At 50.9% G+C, this 23,200-nt stretch overlaps 1 protein-coding gene across 1 annotated transcript in view; it reads right to left on the bottom strand.

Annotated features, from left to right (window-relative positions):
• Positions 1-23,200, bottom strand: part of PRPF6 (pre-mRNA processing factor 6) — a 39,550-nt gene that overhangs the window by 8,932 nt on the left and 7,418 nt on the right. The window contains exons 7-11 of the mRNA XM_026447252.1: positions 13,782-13,900; positions 12,612-12,830; positions 8,090-8,212; positions 2,708-2,829; positions 534-672 (exon numbers count right to left, since the gene is read on the bottom strand). Coding sequence (XP_026303037.1) covers positions 534-672; positions 2,708-2,829; positions 8,090-8,212; positions 12,612-12,830; positions 13,782-13,900 — 722 coding nt within the window. The remainder of the gene's footprint in view (positions 1-533; positions 673-2,707; positions 2,830-8,089; positions 8,213-12,611; positions 12,831-13,781; positions 13,901-23,200) is intronic.

Below are 23,200 nucleotides of genomic sequence, written 5' to 3'. Positions count from 1 at the left end.
TAAACCCAGGCCAGGCCCCTCTCATGATGTTTGCTCAAGGAAGGGCACACTCTATGACATTAGCCTGCGCTACAGTAACTGACATTCATATAGCATTCTATAGTTTATTAAAAAGTATGTCATGAAGTATTAGGACGCTATATGTGAAAATAAAGGCAAGGTACTTAAAAACACACACATACACCTCATGACAACCAGGCACCCTCAGACAACCTGGCTCAGTGAGGCTGTCTGAATGCGTCCACTCACATGAGGGCACCCTCAGCCTGTGTGACCCCATGCTCTATACTCTGACACATTTACCCGTGGTCACACCGAGTCGGGGGACCAAGAGGTAAGGATCTGCCAGGTGGGCTGCTTTCCTGCTCTCAGGCCCCTTCACGGCCCCTGCTCCCGTGGAGCAGCCCCTGGACTCCAGTGCACCCGGCCACAGCACATGCCACGTTGTATGTGGGAGATGTTCAGGCCCCAGTCAGCACCCAGGTCAGCTCCTGTGTGCACAGGCCCCTCACCGCACAGGCGACCTCACCCACCTGGAAGGCCAGAGCCAGGATGCTCCTTGCTGCGGGCACATCCCCTGCCAGCCACTTGGACTTGGCGCCCATGAGCCACAGCACCTCTGCTTTGGGGCAGTGGGCCACAGCCCTCTGTAGGAGGGCTTCCAGGGACTCCCTGCAAGATAGAGGCCACGGTCACCCGAGTCAGGGCCATCAACCAGACACACATCACACTCAGCCACGGCGTGGGTGCGCCAGAAAGACAGTTGCTGCTCCAAAGTTCGATGCTATAAATGATTGACCAGATTTTACAATGGGGAGAGTGTGGGGAAATCTTTCCTCTCCATAAAGATTCTAAAATCAACTACTGAAGAGGGTTCTACAAAGCAATGCATTGTTTAAATAGCAGAGCTGGAGAGAGAACTTCACAAGAGAGCCTTTTACAGCCATGTGTCCTGGAGGCAGCAATAACTTCAGTCTGTGACAGGGGAGGCCTTTTCATCTTGAATCACAGCACAAGCGCACCCCGGACCCACTGATAAAGATTATGATCCCAGGTTGACTCTTCCGGCATCCAAAAGAATTATCTTATAGGAAGAAAGTGATTTTAGGTCACTACTGAGCAAAACTGCCAGCCTTGGGCATGAGACCTGACGCCCCTGGACTCTCCTGTGGCCCACCACCCTCAGTCACATCATCTTGCACCAATGACCCCTTTGGGCCTCAGTGAGTTCAACAGCAAGACAAAGTGAGCACATGATCACACTGTGTGGGGCAAGGGCCACGGCAAAGCAACTGTGCTCTCCAGAGGACCAGCTCCCCAGCACTACGGCCTCGCCTCATCCCTGCGAGCTCATCCCTGTGAGCGTGCACTGAGGAGAAGGCAGGGCAGCAGGAGGGCACTGCCCGCTGTGCCCAGGGGTCAAAGGCAGCAGTTCATATTCAGGTCACGGGCCGAGAGACCTCAGTCTACACCTGGCCCCACCCTGTTCTTCACTCAGACTGCCCCAGGTGACCTTCTACAGAGGGACACCATGAGAGCCATTTCAAAACACACCAAAGGAGGTCACCGCAAAACACCAGAGCAGCTGGTGGACATGGGGAGGGGCCGGGGCTTCAGGGGGACACGTGGAAAGACACCCTGAAGAGGCTGAGACTAAATCACACCAGAGACGGGAAGACAATGGCTCAACACTCAGCTGCAGACCCAGTGGAACCAGCAGGGCCTGTCCTTACCTGGCACAGGGAGCATCACCTGAGGACCTGGGAGAGGACGGACAGAGGGTGTGTGGGGACACGAGCCCAGTGCCCTTGAGAGCTACCCATTTAAAACAATAAACTGCAACGCCAAATATAATCAGCATTTACAGCCAATAAAGCAGACCTGAAAGATGTTTTCAATTAAAGAGTACAGTTAAAGAAAATTGTCAAGGACCTCCTCTGAGCACAAAAACCAGTCAAAACCCAAAGCCAGCTCCGCTTAAATGGAAAACATGCCTGCCTGAGCCCAGATGCTGCCCCACCCACTGCTGCAGCCAGTGCTCAGCCATGGGCCATGCAGGCTCCAGCCTCAAGTCTACACCCAGGCCACTCCTCAGGCTACAGGCCCAGGCATATGTACGTGTGCAAACACACACACTTCGCAGGATGGGCCCCTGAGTTCCTTGGTTTCTCAACTAGAAAACAGTAACAATCCCGTCCCAGAAGGGACTATAAAGATGGATCCAGCCAGGCACGGTGGCTCACGCCTGTAATCCCAGCACTTTGGGAGGCTAAGGCGGGTGGATCACGAGGTCATGAGATCGAGACCATCCTGGCTAACAGGGTGAAACCCCATCTCTACTAAAAAATACAAAAAAAATTAGCCAGGCGTGGTGGCGGCGCCTGCAGTCCCAGCTACTAGGGAGGATGAGGCAGGAGAATGGCATGAACCCGGGAGGCAGAGCCTGCAGTGAGTCGAGATCGCGCCACTGCACTCCAGCCTGGGCGACAAAGCGAGACTCTGTCTCAAAAAAAAAAAAAAAAAAAAAAAAAGATGGATCCAGTTGCAAAGTCCCAAGTGCCATAAAATCCTTGATCATGACCAGAGGGCCAGACCTCAAATGGGCACAAGACTGGATGAGCAGAGATGAGAGGTTTAAATTCAGGGCTACACAAATGGAACTGGAGGTTTCATTAGCACCCTGGGGCAGGCGGGTCCCACCACATACCGAGTGCCATGGTTCTTCTCGAAGTATGCAGCACGCAGCCACACACTCTTCTTGCTGGGAAACACCTGCAGGGCGTAGGCGTAGATGGCTCGTGCACACTCCAAGGCATTGTGGGCTACACACTAGAGCAGAGAGACAAACGTGAGAATGGGAAGCCCAGCGCTAGCCGCAGAGCAAGGGGCATGATGCCCTCCCCAGCCTCATACGATTCTCAGTGATGACATCTGCTAGAAGGTGTACCACAGTGTTTTATCTAATTAGAACCACAATCCAGGCCAGGTGCGGTGGCTCATGCCTGTAATCCCAGCACTTCTGGAGGCCGAGGTGGGCGGATCATCTGAAGTCGGGAGTTCGAGACCAGTCTGACCTACATGGTGAAACCCCATCTCTACTAAAAATACAAAAATTAGCTGGACATGGTGGCATGCACTTGTAATCCCAGCTATTAGGCAGCCTGAGGCAGGAGATTCACTTGAACCCGGAAGGCAAAGGTTGCAGTGAGCCGAGATCACACCACTGTACTCCAGCCTGGGCAAGAGTGACACTCTGTCCCCCCACCAGAAAAAAAGTAGAACAACAATCCAGGACTGGGAAACCACACTTCGGGGCACAGAAAACACTGTAGTTCTTACTCTGGCATTACAAGCACTTTGAAAAACAGCTGTGCTTACTCCAGTGTATGTGAAAGAGACAAACCTGAGGATGAGGACAAGAACACTGAAAAAGGAGCACATGGGTTTGTCTGCTGGTTTCTTGGCCAGCGAGAGGTGCATGAGTAACTAGCTGCAGGTGATGGAGGTGTGCACACACATGCACGGGGCTGTGGCCGAGGCATATGTGCGTGTGCACGCACACAGACGCACACACAAGCACGGGGCTGTGGCCGAGGCATATGCACACATGCCACGCATACACGCACACACAGGGCTGTGGCCGAGGCATATGCATGCGTGCACACACACACACAGGGCTGTGGCCGAGGCATATGTACATGTGCACCCACACACACGCACGGGGCTGTGGCCGAGGCATAGGTACCTGTGCACGCACACAGATGCGCACACACGCACGGGGCTGTGGCTGAGGCATATGCACGCGTGCACGCACACACACGCAAGGGGCTGTGGCCCAGGCATATGTACGTGTGCACGCACACACACGCACACACATGTGTTGTAACTGCAGATTGATATTGTTTTTTTTTTTAAATCAGGTGTAGTAGCCAGGCGCCAGTGGCTCACGCCTGTAATCCCAGCACCCTGGGAGGCCAAGCCAGGTGGATCACCTGATGTCAGGAGTTCGAGATCAGCCTGACCAACATGGTGAAACCCTGTCTCTACTAAAAATACAAAAATTAGCTGGGCATGGTGGCGTGTGCCTGTAATCCCAGCTGCTTGGAAGGCTGAGGCATGAAAACTGAACCCGGAAGGCGGAGATTGCAGGGTGCCAAGATTGTGTCATTGCACACCAGCCTGGGTGACAGAGCAAGACCTTGTCTCAAAAAAAAAAAAAAAAAAAAAAATTAAGTGTAGTATGTATTTACCATGATAAAAAGTTACATTCATTAGAAACCTGTAAAGACAAGGGAATACAAAGAGAAAAACCCATCCACTCCAACAGAACTACAGTAAACACAATTCTATTTTCTTCAGGCCTTTTTTTCCCTATTCTCAAGAATGACTATCTCTTGGCATCAACAACAAAAGATAACAAAAGAGCCAGTCGCATGTGCAGTGCTAAAGCATCTGGGGGTTCGTCTGACCGGCGATCATGACACCTGGAGACTCACTGGGCTGGGTGCAGACACCTGTTCCTACTCAGCCTCACACAGGGACAAGTCACCGTCCTCTGCGCCCTGCAGACGCTAAAAGGATTTCTCTTTTTTAAGACAGTCTCACTTTATCACCCAGGCTGGAGTGCAGTGGCATGATCTCGGCTCCCTGAAACCTCCACCTCCCGGGTTCAAGTGATTCTCCTGCCTCAGCCTCCCGAGTAGCTGGGATTACAGGCGCCACCACCACACCCGGCTAATTTCTGTATTTTTAGTAGAGATGGGGTTTCACCATGTTGGCCAGGATGGTCTGGAACTCCTAATCTCAAGTGATCCACCCACCTCAGCCTCCCAAAAGTGCTGGGATTCCAGGCATGAGCCAACGTGCCCAGCTGCAGAAATGATTCTTGTACCAAGAACGAGTTTGTTGCTGAAGGTGAGTGAGAGGCCCCCAGAAAGCGGGTCAGGAACAAAGTTTTGCAACTGTGAACACGACAGTGGGGCAGATCTGGACGGGCAGCTCACAGCTGTCCAGGTCCCACACGGGGCACCCAAGAACACTACCCAGAGGAACAGCTGCTTTCTAGAGCAAGGGACAACCGGGAGCCTCCCAGTGTGAAGGACACCCAGCATGAAAATGGCCAAGGAGAAAGAAAAGGAGTGGGATGTCACTGAGATTTCTTCACTCAGACCTGCTGCCTCCCAGGTCATATGGCTTCAGTCTGACTCAACCAGCACAGAAACCAGCAAGGGCCCTGCCTCGGGCACTGTGTCCTGACCAGGAGCATCTGAGGGGGTCAGGGAGGGTGCCATTGAGGGTCAGGCCCTGGATAGAGCACTCTGGTCTATGCCCCTCTCTGATTTCTGATCCAAGTCCTGAGGGTTGGTGACAAAGCATTTCAGACTCTCCAATGCCTCCTCTGACCTTCACAAGCAACCCGAGAGTGGCCTGAACACCCACAGGGTCAAGTGATGCTGTGCCCAGGGCCCTGGTGTCCGGGACGGAAGCAGCACTACAGCTCACTTCTGGGCACAGAAACACTGTCCGCCTTACTCCAGCACAAGCACTTTGAAAAACAACTGTGCTTACTCCAGTGTATGTGAAAGAGACGACAAAATGAGAAGAGAAAATCAGGCTAGGAGCAATGGCTCACACCTGTAATCCCAGCACTTTGGGAGGCTGAGGCAAGTGGATGGTGAAAGGTCAGGAGTTCCAGACCAGCCTGGCCAACATGGCGAAACCTCGTCTCTATAAAAAACACAAAAATTAGCCGCTGTGGTGGCAGACACCTGTAGTCCCAGCTACTCAGGAGGCTGAAGCAAGAGAATTGCTTGAACCCTTGAACCGGGAGGCGAAGGTTGCAGTGAGCCAAGATCGTGCCATTGGACTCCAGCCTGGGCGACAGAGTGATACTCCATCTTAAAAAAAACAAAAACGACGACGACAACAAAAACCGTTACCGCTGCCCTGCATCTTAACTCACCTAAGGACTGATGTGTGTATTTTAGCACACATGGGGCAGGAGGATGGCCCAGCCAGCACACAAGCTCTGGGTCGTGCCACACGGGGTGCAAAAGAACCATGTGTGTATCACACAGACAATGCCAGCAGTGGGGTCTGATCCCAAGGACCAAAGGAGGAGCCACTGGCCAATCCAGATGGAAGGAAGCGAACACACATGGATGAAGGAGAAAGTGAAGCTCTTCGTTACTGCAGAATTCCAACTAATAAAATGTAGGAGAAACTGTTCACAAAATCATTATGCAGGTGTGGCCAGGCACAGTGACATACCCGTAATCCTACACACTTTGGGAGGCTGAGGTGGGATCACTTGAGGCCAGGAGTTCAAAACCGGCCTAGACAACATAGTGAGACACTGTTTCTACAAAAAAAAAAAATTAATATAAAAAATATTTTTTTAAAAATCACCATTTAGCAAACACCACAGAAATAACTGATTCAGGCCAAGAAGCATCATTAATGGATCCTCAAAATACTTATTAATAATAACAAAGAAACAGCAACCATACAGTGGAAACACCTGCAGCCACTGCCTGCACCAGAGGGTCGGAGTTGAACAGGTGCACACCTCTCTGTATGATGCACCAAGAGGACCCAACCCAACCCAGAGGGGACACCACAGAGAACCAGATCAAAGAGGAGTCTACAGCATCACTGGCCTGTGGTCCTCAAAAAATTCAGACTCGTGAAAAACAAAGGCTGAGGCTCTCTTCCCGACGAGCCAGAGGACGACCCTGTGTTCCTCACAGCACACAGTTGGTTTTTCTTCTGCTAAAAGGATGCAGAGACAACAGTGAGACTTCTTCTTCTTCTGAGACAGGGTCTTGTCGCCCAGGCTGAAGTGTGGTGGTGTAATCACACCTCACTGTGGCCTCGAACTCCTGAGCTCAAGTGATCCTCCCACCTCAGCCTCCTGAGGAGCTGGGACTACAGGCATGCACCACCATGCCTGGCTTTTGTTTCTGTAAAGATGGTGTTCTGCCATGTTGACCAGGCTGGTTTCAAACTCCTGAGCTCAAGTGATCTGCCCATCTCGGCCTCCCAAAGTGCTGGGATTACAGGTGTCAGCCCCGACGCCCAGCCTGTGGGTGAGATTTGAGTAAGGTCTGAAGTTACCTGACAGCACTGTCCCAACATTAATTTCCTGATTTTGATAACTGAGCTATGGTTGTGTAAGAGAATGTCCTTTTTTAAAGAAATACACACCAAAGTGTTTAAAGGTAAAGGGCATCACATCTGCAACTCATTCACTGTCAAACAGTTCTAGAAAAAAAGTAAGAGGTAAGTAAACAGAATAAGAAAGCAAATGTGCAGCAGGGGGCAGTGGCTCACGCCTGTAACCCCAGCACTTTGGGAGGCCGAGGTGAGCGGATCAAGAGGTCAGGAGATCGAGACCATCCTGGCCAACATGGTGAAACCCCGTCTCCACTAGAAATACAAAAAATTAGCCGGGTGTGGTGGCGGGCGCCTGTAGTCCCAGCTCCTCGGGACGCTGAGGCAGAATGGCGTGAACCCGGGAGGCGGAGCTTGCAGTGAGCTGAGATCGCGCCATTGCACTCCAGCCCGGGCAACAGAGTGAGACTCCATCTCAAAAAAGAAAAAAAAAAACACAAAAAAAACCTTAGGTTAACAGAAAGCAAGCTGTATTCCTTATGAGTGCAGCCACGTGCAAAACAAGTGTATTTAAAGAGTTTTAAAGGGTCAGGCACCATGGCTCATGCCTGTAATCCCAGCACCTTGGGAGGCCGAGGCGGGTGGATCACGAGGTCAGGAGATCGAGACCATTCTGGCTAATACGGTGAAACCCCGTCTCTACTAAAAACACAAAAAAATTAGACAGGTGTGGTGGCGGACGCCTGTAGTCCCAGCGACTCGGGAGGCTAAGGCAGGAGAATGGCCTGAACCCGGGCGGTGGAGGTTGCAATCAGCCGAGGTTGCGCCACTGCATTCCAGCCTGGGCGACAGAGCGAGACTCCGCCTCAGAAAAAAAAAAAAAAAGTTTTAAAATCACCTAGTAGTTATAAAGTGCCTGCTGCTCCCACAAGCAGAGACTCCATATTGTGGACAAAGGCTCCTGCTGCCAACTCACACTGTCAGCATCCTCCATCCAGGTGTGCTTCCGATCTTCCTCCTCGATCCCAATCCCAATCACGGCACGCATGACAGCCTGGCAGGTGGCCACACTCCCAGCCCTGTCACACTCCTCGGCATCCTGAAAGAGAACACAAAAGTTATTTTTGATTTTGGAAATCAGAGCTGCAGATTCCCAACAGGAAGCACGGCATTCCTGAATGGTTAAAACTGACAGACATCAGCACGAGATGCTGACAGAGCCTACCAGGGATCTGAGGAAGTGAGTCTATCACACACCAACCAGAGAAAACAACAGAGAAACGTCACAAAGGACATAGGCACACTGTTCACTGGAAAATAAAAATACAAACAACTTTTAAACATGTGAAAAGAAATGTAAAACCTTTTTATTATTTTTTTTTAAGAGCCAAGGTCTCAGCCGGGTGCAGTGGCTCACACCTGTAATCCCAGCACTTTGGGAGGCCAAGGAGGGTGGATTACAAGATCAGGAGTTCGAGACCAGCCTGGCCAACCTGGTGAAACCCTGTCTCTACTAAAAAGAAAAATACAAAAATTAGTCAGGCATGGTGGTGGGCACCCATAATCCCAGCTTACTCGGGAGGCTGAGGCAGGAGAATCACTTGAACCCGGGAGGCAGAGGTTGCAGTGAGCCAAGATCGCGCCACTGCACTCCAGCCTGGGCAACAGAGCAACACTACGTCTTGGGAAAAAAAAAAAGAGAGAGAGAGTCAAGGTCTCCCCCTGTGACTCAGGCTGAGGTGCTGTGATACAATCATAGCTCACTGCAGCTTCAGACTCCCAGGCAAAAGGGATCCTCCCACCTCAGCCTCCCGAGGAGCACAGACGGGCAGCACCATGCCCCATGCCCACGGTTACATTGTTTTTTGTAGATACAGGGTTTCCTTATGTTGCCCAGGCTGGTCTTAAACTCCTGGTCTCAAGTATTCCTCCTGCGTTAGCCTCCCAAAGTGCTGGGATTAATGCATAAGCCACCACACCCAGTCCCCATTCTTACTTTCAAGATGCTAATTAAACTATTCTAAGTACCATTTTGCATGTATCAGACGACCAACATTGAAACATTTGCTGACTGGCTCACTTGGTGAAGGTGGACCTAAATCTTACACTGCAAAGAAGCACATGTCTCTATGGAGGGCAATTTCTCATTCTCTATCAAAATAAAACAGGCACATATTGGACCCAGCAGTTCCACTTCAAGGCATTCATGTGACCAATATATTCCCATGTGTGCAAGACAATGTGTCTACCAACAAGAGACCAATAAGCCAGCTACAGCAACAGGGTGCAGGAGCACAGGCACCACTGTGGCACGTCAACCTGGGGACCACGACACAAGCGAGCAAAGTGCGACAGGAACCACACGCCTCCAGACCCCCCGGAGCCCCGCCGGCACCAGAAAACCATCCCAGACAGAAAGCAGAGCCAAGAGCAAGGATCTGAGGCAGGGACGCTGGCAAGAAGGTGAGTGCTGAGAAGAACACATGGGGCAAGGACCCAGCACCCAGACCCTCAAGGCCTGCAGCAAAGCTGCTGGCTCTTCCTCCATGTACAGTTTCTAGTGAATGCAAACTGCTTCTGAACCACGGTAAGGTCAAACCATGGGAAGTCAGGGACCATCTGTATTTGCAAATCGTGTATCCGATAAGTGACTATATCCAGAATATATAAAAACATCTCTTACAACTCAATAATAAAACAATAGACAAAAATAATACATAGACAATAATAAAGACACAATCCAATTTAAAAGTAGGCAAAGGATTTCAATACCTCCATGCTACAACATGGATGAACCCTAAAAACACACCAAGTTAAGGCCAGTCACAAAAGACCACACGTCGTGTGATTCCACTCACAGGTGGCCCCAGTGTGGGACGACGTAAAAGCCACACACATTCAGCAGAAGCAATACTTAGACTCAAACCACCACCCGGTTTTTCACTTTCATCGCAGCATTCAATAAATTACATGAGTTATTCAACACTTTATGTTCAATGACTTTGCTCAACTGTAGGCTAAGGTAGGTGTTCTGAGCATGTTTAACCCAGTAGATAGGCTAAGCCACAAAGTTTAGCAGGTTAGGTGTATCACACACATTTTTACTTTATTTATTTTATTTATTTTTTGAGACAGTCTTGCTCTGTCGCCTAGGCTGGAGTACAGTGTTACGCTCTCGGCTTACTGCAACTTCTGCCTCCGCCAAGTTCAAGCAATTCTCCTGCCTCAGCCTCCTGAGTAGCTGGGATTACAGGTGCCCGCCATCATGCCTGGCTAATTTTTTTGTATTTTTAGTAGAGACAGGGTTTCACCATGTTGGCCAGGCTGATCTCAAACTCCTGACCTCAAATGATCCGCCTGCCTCAGCCCTGCAATGTGCTCAGATTATAGGTGTGAGCCACAGCACCCAGCCTCAAAGGCATTTTAGACTTAACGATATTTTCAACTTACAATGGGTTTATCAGGATATAAGCCCATAAGTTGAACATCTGTACATAAAATGTCCAGAAAAAAAATGTATAGACAGAGAAAGTAAAAAAGCAAGGTTAGACAGGCACAGTGGCTCACACTTGTAATCCCAGCACTTTGGGAGGCCGAGGCAGGTAGATCATCTGAACTCAGGAGTTTGAGACCAGCCCGAACAACACGGTGAAACCACGTCTGTACAAAAAACAGAAAAAAATTAGCCAGGTGTGGTGGCACACGCCTGTAGTCCCAGCTACTCAGGAGGCTAAGGCAGAACTGCTTGAGCCCAGGAAGCAAACGTGGCAGAGAGCCAAGACTGATTGTCCCACACACTCCAGCCTGGGAGACAGACAGACCCTGTCTCAGAAAACAAACAAACAAACAAAACAAAAGGCCACAGAGGTGAGTAAACGGGCAGCAACAACTCACGGACACAGGACTTCTTTCTGGGGTGATGAGAACGTTCTAAGATTGTGGTGACAGTGGGACAGCTCTGTGAATATACTAAAAACCACTGAATTGTAAACTTTCAATGGGTGGATTCTATAGAACGCTAATCATAGCTTAATAAACTGTCACAGGGTGGGCGTGGCAGCTGATGCCCATAATCTCAACACTTTGGGAGGCTGAAGTGGTAGGATTCCTGAAGGCCAGGAGTTTAAGACCAGCCTGGGCAGCATAACAAGACAAAAAATAAAAATCAAAAAATTGGCCAAGCATGGTGGCACATGCCTGTAGTTCCAGCCACTTGAGAGGTGAAGGCGGGAAGACCACTTGAGCCCAGGAGATCAAGGTTACAGTGAGCCATAAATGCACCACTGCACTCCAGCCTGAGTAACACGGCAAGACCCTGTCTCCTAAAAATAAAAAAAAGAACTAAAAGAAAAAAAAAAGAAGGAAGGAAGGAAGGAAGGAAGGAAGGAAGGAAGGAAGGAAGGAAGGAAGGAAGGAGGGAAGGGACTGTCATAAAATAAAACAGAAATAATTTCATTATTTATTTTTCTGGAGAGAAACATTTAACTCAGAGGGTGACTCCTAAAAACAAGGCAATAAAGGGAACCCAAGTCTTACTTCCTGAGTTAGATGACCTTTGGAGACTTTTCTAAAGCCTTATTCTAGAGACACAGTTAAAAGACAGGGAAAACCAAGGCGGGCAGATTGCTTGAGGTTAGGAGTTCGAGACAAACCTGGCCAACATGGTGAAACCTTGTCTCTACTAAAAATACAAAAATTAGCTGGGCATGGTGGCAGGCGCCTATAATCCCAGCTACTCCGGTGGCTGAGGTAGGAGAATTGAACCCAGGAGATGGAGGTTTCAGTGAGCCAAGATCATGCCACTGCACTCTAGCCTGGGTGACAGAGCAAGACTCCCTCTCAAAAAAAAAAAAAAAAAGGGGGTTTTGGCCCAGTGCGGTGGCTCAGGCCTGTAATCCCAGCACTTTGGGAGGCCAAGGTGGGCAGATCACGAGATCAGATCAAGACCATCCTGGCTAACACGGTGAAACCCCGTCTCTACTAAAAATACAAAAAATTAGCCAGGCGTGGTGGCGGACACCTGTAGTCCCAGCTACTCGGGAGGCTGAGGCAGGAGAATGGTGTGAACCCGGGAGGCAGAGCTTGCAATGAGCCAAGGTGGCGCCACTGCACTCCAGTCTGGGCGACGAGCGAGACTCGATCTCAAAAAACAAACAAACAAAAAAGGGTGTGGGGAAGAGTGGAAGAGTGGAAGAAGCCATGAGACTTCCTGTCCTCTCTTACGTGTATCATTTCTACTAGCAAAGAAATGCAGTCAGGTGTGCACACACTGAAAGGGCTTCCGAAGCATTCACCCCAAGACGAACTCAGGGCCTGAATCCATCAAGAGTGACAGTGGCCTTGCCCAGGTCGCTCAGGGCCCAGCCACACCCGTGCCTGCTTCCGGTTAGGCGCAGGACTCCATAGCACCATTCAGCAGCCCCCAGTCCTGCGTGGGACTCCCACGTGCGGCACGTCCACGGTCAAAGCCGACCCCACGACACCCGCCTGCGGCCCACCTGGATCCACTGCTCGCGGTTGATCTCCACACCGTTGGCCCGCAGCGAGGTGATGGCTCGGTCAATGATCTTCTCCACCATCTGTGTGTTCCCATTGGCTTCCTCCAGCTTGGCGGCCGTGATCCAGATGTGCCGGTCTGTAGGAATGTTCTCTCGCGCCTTGTTCAAGACCTTGCGGGCATTTTCATAGGTCTCCAGCCTCGCCAGAGCAAGCCAGAGCTATGCGGACAGGACACCGGAAAAAGGAGAGGACACTGTGCTGAGGGGACAGCTGCAGGCCAGACAGCGACCCACCCTCCAGCACGGCCACAACGCTCTTTCTTGGCTCTGAAGAACCATTTGAACATGGCCTGAGAAGCATTCACAGCAGCACTTCTCACCTGACCAACTGCTCATTGATGCTTCTGACTTAGGTAGTGACTCTGGTGAGCATGAAAAGATTCTCAGTTGAATGTTCACAAACACTGCCTCCAGGCACACAAAGCGCCAGACCTGATACCAGGGGCTGGCACAGATGGGCAGGATGAGGCTACTGCCCTCACGGGCTAAACACACGGAAGGGTGTTCAGCCTCCTGGAGTTCCCAGACTCTTGGCTCTGCAGCACTCCATCCCTAAGATGTGTATGGGCTTTATTCATTTTTATGTAAATAAAACAAGATTAATGTTGTTTGGAGAATTTCACAATACTCCTTAGGATAATTGAAGACATACTAGGTATCATAAAACCAAGACTAGAAATCACTGCACCGAATGCTGTGAACTGGAACGCGTAAAACCAAAGAAATCCCACTGAGCTTGGAGGCGAAGAGCAGCCACGCGGGTCTGGCAGAAAGCAATGCTTTCTATCCCCCTCCCACCTTCGGCTCCCACGACAGACTCTGGGCTGAATGAGAGGAAACGGCCCCGAGAGAACTTTCTGCAGTGGTCAGGTATGAGCTAAGATTCTCTCTACACTTCCATTAACAGCAAAACTAGCTGAAGCCACTCACCACCCTGCCTAGCAGCTGTGTACAGAACGGTATCCTGGGGTTCCATACGGCCTTCTGCTCCCAGAAAGCGCAGCCTGAGTGAGCTCAATGCTCCACTTACATCATCACTTCCAGACACAGAACCTGGGCTTGGGCCTTGGCCACTCTGGGCTCTGGTGGTCCTGAGTCTGCCAGACTCACCTCCACACTGGTGGGGCAGCACTCCACAGCCCGGCTCAGCATGATTCTGGCATCTTCAGGCTCTTCCAGCTCAACAGCTGCTTTCCACAAGCGAACCGAGTTTGGAACATGCTCGAGGGCTAGGAAAGGTCCAATGAGAAACCACGTTACAGAAAAGGAGACAAAAGCAGGAGGCTCATGTGGTGAGCATGCTGCTGCTCAGGGTGAGACGGACTTCCCCGGTGACAATCAGGGACCACACACCTGCCCTTTAAGTGGCTTCCTTCAGTTCTGGGGCAGACACAAACAAGGACAAACGGAGCATCTTGCGGTAGCAGAAAGCAAGGAAGTGACTAAAGACTGCCGGGGTCACATCAACAGGACTCAGGAAACCAGCAACGACGGGAATGAACCTCAAAAACATGCTGAACAACAAAAGAAACCAGTCCCAAGAGAGTTTAGACTGTACGACTCCCTTTATGTGACGTTTGAAAACAGGCAAAACAGGCCGGGCGCAGTGGCTCAAGCCTGTAATCCCAGCACTTTGGGAGGCCAAGACGGGCAGATCACGAGGTCAGGAGATCGAGACCATCCTGGCTACCACAGTGAAATCCCGTTTCTTACTAAAAATACAAAAAACTAGCCGGGCGAGGTGGCGGGCGCCTGTAGTCCCAGCTAACTCGGGAGGCCGAGGCAGGAGAATGGCGTGAACCCGGGAGGCGGAGCTTGCAGTGAGCTGAGATCCGGCCACTGCACTCCAGCCCCGGGCGACAGAGCGAGACTCCGTCTCAAAAAAAAAAAAAAAAAAAAGAAAACAGGCAAAACTCATCTTGGTAAAATAAGTCACAAGTATGACTGCCAACGAATGGGGATAATGTACTGATTGAGAGGCACCAGGGGACTTTCTTGGGGAATGGAAATGTTTTTGTTTTTGTTTTGAGACAGTCTCATTCTACTGCCCAGGCTGGAGTGCAATGGCACGATCTCAGCTCACTGCAACCTCTGCTTCCTGGGTTCAAGTGATTCTCCTGTCTCAGCCTCCCAAATAGCTGGGACTATAGGTGTGCACCACAACGGCTGGCTAATTTTTGTATATTTAGTGGAGATGGGGTTTTACCATATTGGCCAGGCTAGTCTCAAACTCCTGATCTCAAGTGATCCACCTGCCTCAGCCTCCCAAAGTGCTGGGATTACGGGTGGGACCATGGCGCCCACCCTGGAAATGCTCTATGCCTTGGTTGAGTGTGGGTTATATGGGTGCATGCACTTGTGAAGACATCAAACTACACACTTAAGATCTACGTAATTCACTTCAGATATTTAGGGAAAAAATGCCAGTGTCTGAAATACCTCTTTTTTTTTTTTTTCTGAGATGGAGTCTCGCTCTGTTGCCAGGCTGGAGTGCAGTGGCATGATCTCGGCTCACTGCAACCTCTGTTACCTGGGTTCAAGTGATTCTCCTGCCTCAGCCTCCCAAGTAGCTGGGAGTATAGGCATGTGGCCACCACGCCCAGCTAATTTTTGAAATTTTAGTAGAGAAGGAGTTTCACCATGTTGGCCAGGATGGTTTCAATCTCCTGACCTCGTGATCCACCCGCCTTGGCCTCCCAAAGTGCTGGGATTACAGGCATGAGCCACCGTGCCCAACCTGAAATACCTCATTATTATATGTTTTGCCTTAAATAAAAATACCTAAAACTTAAAAAATATCAAACTAGAAGAGACTCCCATTGGACAATGATTGGAGAGTCTGAGGTCAATAAGAATATTAAGAATATTACCTGCAATGTATTCGAATCCATGAACTACAACAGCATTCAAAGTTCATAACAAAGCTCAAAGAGACCATTAGTCAACTTTGGAGAATGCTAGAGAACCAAATCATCATCCCGAAAGCTGAAAGGAGAGCAAATCAAGTATCTCTTCTGTCTTTCCCAAATAAACACAGAATAACCAAATCACGGATATAGGAAAGTTCTTCTCTTTAGAATAATTCTGGCAATAAAAACAAAAAGGGTGACCTAATTGTAATGTCACCGTTTCGCACACCCTAACGAAGTGTGCGAACACAGATATGCGGGCACAGGTCACCAGCCACTGCCAAAGGCAGGAGCTGAAAGGTTGTGGAGAACCCCATGAAGGACACTGGGGCCACTGAGCCGTGACAGCCTCTGCAGCTCCTGACGCTGCTTGCATTGCCACGAATACTTCCTTGGTAAAAAAAAAAAAAAAGGCCGGGCACGGTGGCTCAAGCCTATAATCCCAGCACTTTGGGAGGCCGAGACGGGCGGATAATGAGGTCAGGAGATCGAGACCATCCTGGCTAACACGATGAAACCCCGTCTCTACTAAAAATACAAAAATTAGCTGGGTGAGGTGGCGGCGCCTGTAGTCCCAGCTACTCGGGAGGCTGAGGCAGGAGAATGGTGTGAACCCGGGAGGCAGAGCGTGCAGTGAGCCAAGATCTGGCCACTGCACTCCAGCTGGGCGACAGAGCGAGACTCCATCTCAAAAAAAAAAAAAAAAAAGCTTACTCTTACAAATCTCCAAATCTACCCTCCAATTTACAAGAGGATACAGGAAACAGAGGATACAGGAAACAAGACCCACAGGAAACAATCTCATGGCTGCAGCAAGCAAACCCCAATGTGAGGAATCTCAAGGAAAAACCCAATTCCATCAACAAACCCAGAAAAGACACCAACCAAACTCAGTGTTTACACTGTGCTTAGACCCTGACTCAAACCAACTGTGTGTGCATGCGGTTATGTGCGCACGATTGACATGACAGCTGGAAAAATATGAATGCTGTAGACATTTAACGATGTTAAGAAATTTGGCCGGGCGCGGTGGCTCAAGCCTGTAATCCCAGCACTTTGGGAGGCCGAGAAGGGCGGATCACGAGGTCAGGAGATCGAGACCATCCTGGCTAACACGGTGAAACCTCGTCTCTACTAAAAAATACAAAAAACTAGCCGGGCGAGGTGGCGGGCGTCTGTAGTCCCAGCTACTCAGGAGGCTGAGGCAGGAGAATGGCGGGAACCTGGGAGGCAGAGCTTGCAGTGAGCTGAGATCCGGCCACTGCACTCCAGCCCGGGCAACAGAGCGAGACTCCGTCTCAAAAAAAAAAGAAATTAGGCCAGGCTGAGTGCGGCCCGTAGCTCATGCCTGTACTCCCAGCATTTTGAGAGGCCGAGGCGGGCAAATCACCTGAGGTCAGGAGTTCGACACCAGCCTGATCAACATAGTGAAACCCTGTCTCTACTAAAAATATAAAAATTAGCCAGGTATGGTGGCATGCACCTGTAATCCCAGCTATTGGGGAGGCTGAGGCAGGAGAATTGTTTGAACCCAGGAGAACTGCAGTAAGCTGAGACTGTGCCACTGCACTCTAGCCTAGGTGACAGAGAGAGACTCCAACTCAAAAAAAAAAAAAGAAAAAGAAGAAAAGAAATTAGGCCAGGCAGCTGACTGTGGTGGCTCACACCTGTAATCCCAGCATTTTGGGAGGCTGAGGTGGGAGGATCACTTGAGCCCAGGGGTTCGAGACTAGCCTGGACAACATGGCAAAACCCTGTCTCTACAAAAATACAGCTGGGCGTGGTGGCATGTACTTGTGGTCCCAGCTAGCTGGGTGGCAGAGATGGGAGGACTGCTTGAGCCCAGGAGGTGGAGGTTGCAGTGAGCCAAAACTGTACCACTGAACTCCAGCTCCAGCCTAGGCGACAGAGGGAGACCCAGTCTCAAAAAAAAAAGGAGGAAAAGGGCAGGGCAGGGGAGTGGAGGGGAGGAGGGAGGAGAAGGAGGGGAGGGGAGGAGGGCAGAGGAGGAGGGGAGGGAAGGGGGCAAGCGAGTGAGCTATGCGGTCCTGTAGGTACCTGCTCTCCTGCTGAGAAACAGCCCCAGGCTGGCTGTGAGGCCCTGGCAGAGAATGAACACTCAGCTAAGGGACATAGAAATGACTAAGCAACCTGCTGCCCGCTCCAGGTGTTACTGACAGACCAAGCCACAAGGTTGGGCAGATGCAGCAGTGGCCTCATAGGGTAGAAATGGCACCTGGGAGATGGGGTGGAAGGAGGCAGGTGCAGCACAGCTGCCTAAGCCGCGGAGCAGACGCCCCTCCACTAGTGGCTGCTCAACTGCTTTCCTCCCTCAGCCCACACTTACAACCTCTGAGGAGTTCCTTAGGATCAAGAGACTGAGAAGGCAAAAGTCTGTTGTGGTTTACACATGGTTCTGCACAGCACACTGGCACTGACACCCCTGGCCTTATTATCTGGACGTCCACTTGACCAACTGACAGACGGCCAGAAGACGAAGCTATGTGAATTCACTGATTCAGGCAGAACACGGTCTTACCATGTGCCCATCACTCAGAGCCATGGCCTGGCAGCCCAGTAGGATGCCACAAATGCTGTGAACAGACCCCAATCCCAGCTGGATCTCACAGCCAGAACACATGGGTCTAGGAATAAGCAGTGATGTCTGAATGCCTCTGAGACCACAAGTCCTGTCTCTGCCTCTTTGGACCCTCCTGTCAAGAGAGAGCTAGTCCAAAGGCCAGGCGTGGTGGCTCACACTTGTAATCCCAGCACTTTGGGAGGCTGAGGCAGGTGGATCATGAGGTCAGGAGTTCGAGACCAGCCTGGCCAACACAGTGAAACCAAACCCCGTCTCTACTAAAAATACAAAAAATTAGTCGGGTGTGGTGGCAGGCACCTGTAATCCCAGCTACTTGGGAGGCAGAGGCAGGAGAATTCCTTGAACCCAGGAGGCGAAGGTTGCAGTGAGCCGAGATCGCGCCACTGCACTCTAGCCTAGGCAACAGAGTGAGACTCAGTCTCAAAAAAAAAAAAGAGAGAGAGCGAGCGAGCTAGTCCAAAGGGAGTAAGTGCCAACCAGGGTGCAGGTCACAGCTCCCTCTGGCCTCCTCATGTACCAGCCCTGGCTGGAGAGGCTAACCCTGACTCCCAAAACGAGACTGAGTTGCTGCTACCCACTGGGGGAGACTATCTAGAGACCAGTCCTGAGTACAGTTTAGTATTTCTGCTTCTACCAGTAAAAGTTAACGGGAACTACAGTCGCCAACAAAGCAAAACTACCAACCAGTCAGACCCTTTGGGGATAAAGATTTGGGTCCTGGCTGGGCACAGTGGCCCACATCTGCAGTGCCAGCATTTTGGGAGACTGAGGTGGGAAGATCACTTGAGCCCAGGAGTTTAAAACCAGCCTGGACAATACAGGGAGACCTCGTCTCTACGAAACATTAAAAACTTAGCCAGGCACAGTGGTGTGTCCCTGAAGTCCCAGCTACTCAGGAGGCTGAGACTGGAGGATAGTTTGAGTCTGGGAGGTTGAGGCTCCAGTGACCCTGTGATCATGCCACTGCACTCCAGCCCGGGCAACAGAGCGAGAGCCTGTCTCAAAATAAAAATTATCTGGGCATGGTGGGATTGTATCTGGGCATGGTGGTATGTGCCTGTGGTCCCAGCTACTCAAGAGCCGGAAGCAGGAGGATCACGAGAGCCCAGGAGGTTGAGGCTGCAGTGAGCTGATTGCAACACAGCTCTCCAGCCTGGGCAATAGGAGGAGGCTCTGTCTAAAAACAAAAAGATTTGGGTTACTCATCCAGGTCAAGAACCCTGACCGAGTAGGGTGAGAGCAGAGGGCACAGCAGTAAATAAAGAAAGCCCTATCCTCCAGCCAGGCGACGAGGCACAGAGAGAAGACACGGAACGACACAGCTGTTTTTCCCGTGTGCTCTCGCCTCTCCTGCCCTGGAGATGAGTGCTTTATTTGTCTAAATATGAACTACTTCCCTTATTACTTTGTACACTGGTGGAGATGAACTTCGTGTCTCTAAAGAACAGTATATTCATGTGGGACTCAATGTATGCAGTCATTAACTTACGACTCCCAGGACTCTGTGTCTTCAAGTTTTGGGAGAGAGCTGACATATCTCCAACAGCATCTCAGCAGCAGCCCACAGGCATGGCACTAAAACCAACAAGGCCACCTTCCCCAGGTGCTTTCAGAAGCCACACAGCACACCACGTTACAACGGCCTCCAAGGAGTGTGACTTTATGAGCAGAAGGGGAGGAAGCACCACAGCCAGCCAACGTACGTGAAGGAAGCACACACCCCTGAAGTTGGCCTAGAGCAGGAAAGAGTATTCTGAATGCTAGACAAAGCCGTGAAGATGTGACTGTGCAGAGGCTAACATGCTCTCCGGGGCCCACGTGACCGCAGGGAAGACCCCCGACCTGAACTGTGCTGTTCCCGTGCCCCCAGAAGGACACGCTGGTGATGGCTGCTGAAGGATGCCACGCTTCACAGGCCAGAGCGTACGGCTCAGTGTAAAATGACTCCACTTCCACACATCTGCATTAACTAGCGGAGTACATGGCATGTGAGCTGCGTTATTATAGGGGAGCCGCCAGCCGGGTCTCCCCAAGGGACTCTGCACATGGGACACCCTACCCTGGCCAGTAAGCTCACAGGCTGCACTCTCCCAATCCTGAAAGCCCTCTTCCCTTTTACAGAGGAAGACATGGAAGCTCAGGGGCCAAGCACCATGCCTAAGGGTACTCAGCCTCCTCAGGTCTCAAGACCAGCACCCGAAATGCCTGTTCTCCCAACAAAGGACTAAGGTGTCAGCTCAGCCCAACAGTGACCCAGAGCTCACGGAGACGATGCGCTGCCAGGCTCCCTGGCTGGCAGGCATCCTAAGTCACAGGTGGAGGTAGCTGTCATCTTAATTTCAAAAACCAGACCCTTCAAGCAACGTTTAAGTGTTCGCTGACAACCAAATGAAGTAGTGCTGGGCTTTACCCCAGGAAAAGAACCCAGTTTTGAGAAACATTCTTGGGAAAGGGCAGGCCAGGACCAGTATTAGGGCAGCAGCAAAGGCCATCCTAGAGATCCTGGGTTCATTCCACCTTAGCACAGCTTCTCTGCCTGAGAGAGCAGAGCCAGGAGGCCACTCCGAGAGGACGGCCGTGGAAACACAGTCCCTCAGTACTCCCCGAAGGCCCCCGCCTCCAAGAGCACACTCCCGTCTCCAGACCCAAACACTGGAAGGGAACCCAGACAATCTGGTGGTGAGCAGGGAGTGGCCACAAAGACATTCAGGATCATTCATCAAACTGTGGCAGGAAGAATTCAATAGAGCTTTTCTAAATAAACAAATTAATTACACAGACTTTCACGGGCTCTTCATCAAAGAACTATTTCTTCCTAGCTGAAAAAAGATAAACTGATTTCTACAAACCAAGACAGGTGCTAACTTTCTGTTCCTGGCCTCATTATAAGAGGCTGTCTCTGGCCAGGAGCGGTGGCTCACGCCTGTAATCCCAGCACTTTGGGAGGCCGTGGCGGTGGATCACAAGGTCAGGAGACCAAGACCATCCTGGCTAACACAGTGAAACCCCGTCTCTACTAAAAATACAAAAAAACTAGCCGGGCCTGATTAGCCAGGCCTGGTGGCGGGCGCCTGTAGTCCCAGCTACTCGGGAGGCTGAGGCAGAAGAATGGCATGAACCCGGGAGGCGGAGCTTGCAGTGAGCTGAGATCACGCCACTGCACTCCAGCCTGGGAGACAGTGCGAGACTCCATCTCAAAAAAAAAAAAAAAAAAAAAAAAAAGAGGCTGTCTCTGAGCATTCACTGAGCAGCTGGGCTGCAGTCAAGAAACCTGCCCTGACAGAGGAAAGCATGTTCACATGTGAGTGCACAGGGCCAGGGGAACGTGGGTCACAGGCAAGCAGACTTCACCTGGCCTCCAACAGATGCGGACAGTAAGTGAATGAAACTACATTTGATAAGGGGCTCTCTTCACCTGCACGGCCCTATCAGCGCAGAAGCCTTAACGTGACCCCTCACTATCTGGTATTTCACTGAAACACACATTTGAAAAAACAAGAGCTGGACAACTCTCACTGAGAACTGCCCTTGATTCCACAAAATACACCTGATTTTTCCTCGGCTATAAATTAAAGAAGAACAGGCCAGATGCGATGGCTCCTGCCTGTAATCCCAGCTCTCTGGGAGATCAAGGCAGGAGGATCACTGTGGCCAGCAGTTTGAGACGCTTGGGCAAGACAGCAAGATCCCATCTCTACCAAACATTAAAAATAGCCAGGTGTGGGGGTGGCACCTACACTCCCAGCTACTCGGGAGGCTAAGCTGGGAGGATCACCTGAGCCTGGGAGGTGGAGGTTGCAGTGAGCCAAGATCGTGCCACCGCACTCCAGCCTGGGTGACAGAGCGAGATGCTGTCTCAAAAAAAAAAAAAAAAAAAAAAAATTGGGCCAGGCGCAGTGGCTTACGCCTGTAATCCCAGCACTTTGGGAGGTCGAGGTGGGTGGATCACTTGAGGTGAGGTGTTCAAGATCAGCCTGGCCAACATAGAGAAACCCCATCTCTACTAAAAATACAAAAATTAACCAGGCGTGGTGGCACATGCCTGTAGTCCCAGCTACTCAGAAGGCTGAGGCAAGAGGATTGCTTGAACCTGAGAGGCAGAGGTTGCAGTGAGCCAAGATGGTGCCATTGCACTCCAGACTAGGTGACAAAGTGGGATTTCATCTCAAAAAAAAGGCTGGGCACAGCGACTCACACCTATAATCCCAGCACTTTGGGAGGCCGAGGCAGGAGGATCACCTGTGGTCAGGAGTTCGAGACCAGCCCAGCCAACATGGGGAAACCCCATCTCTACTAAAAATATAAAAATTTCGGCCGGGTGCGGTGGCTCAAGCCTGTAATTCCAGCACTTTGGGAGGCTGAGGCGGGCGGATCACAAGGTCAGGAGATGGAGACCATCCTGACTAACTTGGTGAAACCCCGCCTCTACTAAAAATACAAAAAGAAATTAGCTGGGCGTAGAGACGGGCGCCTGTAGTCCCAGCTACTGGGGAGGCTGAGACAGGAGAATGGCGTGAACCCGGGAGGTGGAGCTTGCAATGAGCCGAGATCATGCCACTGCACTCCAGCCTGAGCGACAGAGCAAGACTCCATCTCAAAAACAACAACCACAACCACAAAAAACAAAACAAAACAAAAAAAAGAAGCCACCTGCACAGATTGGCTTCAGAACAGCCCCCGACCAGCACTTGTTCTGGGCCCAGTTCAACAGCAGCATCTACTGCACGCTTCCAGTGACAGGAGAAACCACAGAAAGAAAAAATCAACAAACTGCCCACAAAAGCTCTATCCTGGCAGGAATCCCTGGATGGAATCAGGTTCCCTGGCAGGGACACCGCCTGCCATCATCTGGCCTGAGCTGACGGCACACGCTGCCTCGGGGGCAGGAGACACAGCCTTGTCAGCAGCAGGGAGTTCAATCAACGTGGGGCTCCGGTGCCTTCTCAGGAGAGAAAGTGAGTAACACCCACAAAGGGTCTGCACGTGCCAGCTGCCGGCTCAGCTCTTCACAGAGACCA

The sequence above is a fragment of the Piliocolobus tephrosceles genome, chromosome 20 (assembly GCF_002776525.5).
Source record: "Piliocolobus tephrosceles isolate RC106 chromosome 20, ASM277652v3, whole genome shotgun sequence".
In the NCBI taxonomy this organism is placed as follows: Eukaryota; Metazoa; Chordata; class Mammalia; order Primates; family Cercopithecidae; genus Piliocolobus; species Piliocolobus tephrosceles.
Note: the sequence above shows the minus strand (reverse complement) of the source record. Positions and strands in the feature narration are given on the sequence as shown.